The sequence below is a fragment of the Habropoda laboriosa genome, unplaced genomic scaffold (genome assembly GCF_001263275.1).
Source record: "Habropoda laboriosa isolate 0110345459 unplaced genomic scaffold, ASM126327v1 scaffold123, whole genome shotgun sequence".
Classification (NCBI taxonomy): domain Eukaryota; kingdom Metazoa; phylum Arthropoda; class Insecta; order Hymenoptera; family Apidae; genus Habropoda; species Habropoda laboriosa.
Window position 1 is genome coordinate 412,947 of NW_017100236.1, and position 1,438 is coordinate 414,384.

The 1,438-nt window shown below is 40.0% G+C and overlaps 1 protein-coding gene across 1 annotated transcript in view; it reads left to right on the forward strand.

Moving 5' to 3' along the window:
• LOC108571661 (putative DNA helicase Ino80) overlaps positions 1-1,438 on the forward strand; it is a 16,384-nt gene that overhangs the window by 7,708 nt on the left and 7,238 nt on the right. The window contains exons 22-24 of the mRNA XM_017933758.1: positions 103-215; positions 485-670; positions 749-1,103. Of these exons, the coding sequence (XP_017789247.1) occupies positions 103-215; positions 485-670; positions 749-1,103 (654 nt within the window). The remainder of the gene's footprint in view (positions 1-102; positions 216-484; positions 671-748; positions 1,104-1,438) is intronic.

Sequence of the window (1,438 nt, forward strand, 5' to 3'; positions counted from 1 at the left end):
ACATTATGCTCGTTAGGTTATGCTAATGCCCTAATAACGAATAATAATAAGAAAAGAAGTAACGAACGTCCCCGTATACAAGCCCGCGTCCGTATATTTCAGACAGCCAACGAAGCGAGGAGAGAAAGCAGCACGCGGAGGATGTCCGACTTGAGTCGAACCTATACCACAAGGAGAGAGACCGGAAGAGGAAGTTAACCGCGCTTCCGGTCAAGGTGAGCCCGGCGCCCTTAGAGCCGCTATCTTCTTCTTCTTTTTCGTTCTCAATTTCTCCGTTATTGATAGAATATCCTTTCTTCTTTACAATTTTATTATTTAATTCTTTGGCTATAAAGAATGCATATACACAGTGACTCATAAGTGACGTTACTGTGAGACGTTGCATAGCTATAATAATTCAGAATAAAATGCATTATTATGTTGTTAAAAAATATATAAAATTTAAAGTTGTTTAATTAACTTTAGAATACTTCTTCTGTGCTAGGGTGATGTAAAGAAACCCTGTCTGTCAGACGCAAATGGAGAAAAAATTGGCGACATTGTTCAAGCTAATTCCAATGAAAGCAATCAAGCCAGCGGTGGAATTCAATTGTACCAAGTTAATAATCACCAACAGATTCTCGACAATACGGATGACTATAGTGTACCGACTAGTCCCGCCAAGTCAGAGGTACGTATTAGTATAATTCAAATATAAATTAACAATAATAACAGAATTAATAAACTCTGGATTATTTTATGTTTTCAGGACGAGACAAGTAACGATGGTCTTGTCGTTGACGTCGATGGTCCAGTGGGAACAACCTCCAGCGACTCTCGACCATCACGAGTGGGCCAGTTCGGAGATCCAGGAAAAGTCAGTCGTTTGGATCATCATATGTCCTTCAGTAGTGGAAGCAGTGTCAGAATAAGACCTACAATTCGTGGTACCAGTAAAAGGGGAAGACCTCGTGGTTCTCGCAGAGGAGGACCTGTTGGGGGCAAGAGTAGAGGTCTCCTTTTGCTTCATCCTCCATCCAAGGGACCTGGAAGTGATCCTCAGTCCCCAGCATCTTTGTCTCCGACCAGTAGCAGTACTACAAGTGAACAAGTTCTTCAACATGGTAAGTACTACATCAGCTAGATTTATTGCTTGCAAAAAAAAAAAAAATGGTATCTATTACCATTGGTGATGGAAGCACGAGCCTATTAAAAAATTTAAGTCCATCAGTAATGTAGTATCATGCCAAGGATTTGTCCCAAGGACGCACAGAATTATGAGATTGAATTATGTCAAGTAGTACAATTATATAGGTAGATTACGCCGAACCGTATAATGTCCACTGATGAATATTTAAATGTTCGCTTTGCACGTAACGCAATGAGTTCATGTAATTTTTAATACACACTGTTCTGATCGGCATGGATGATCAGCAGGGTCACTGTATATATCATAAAT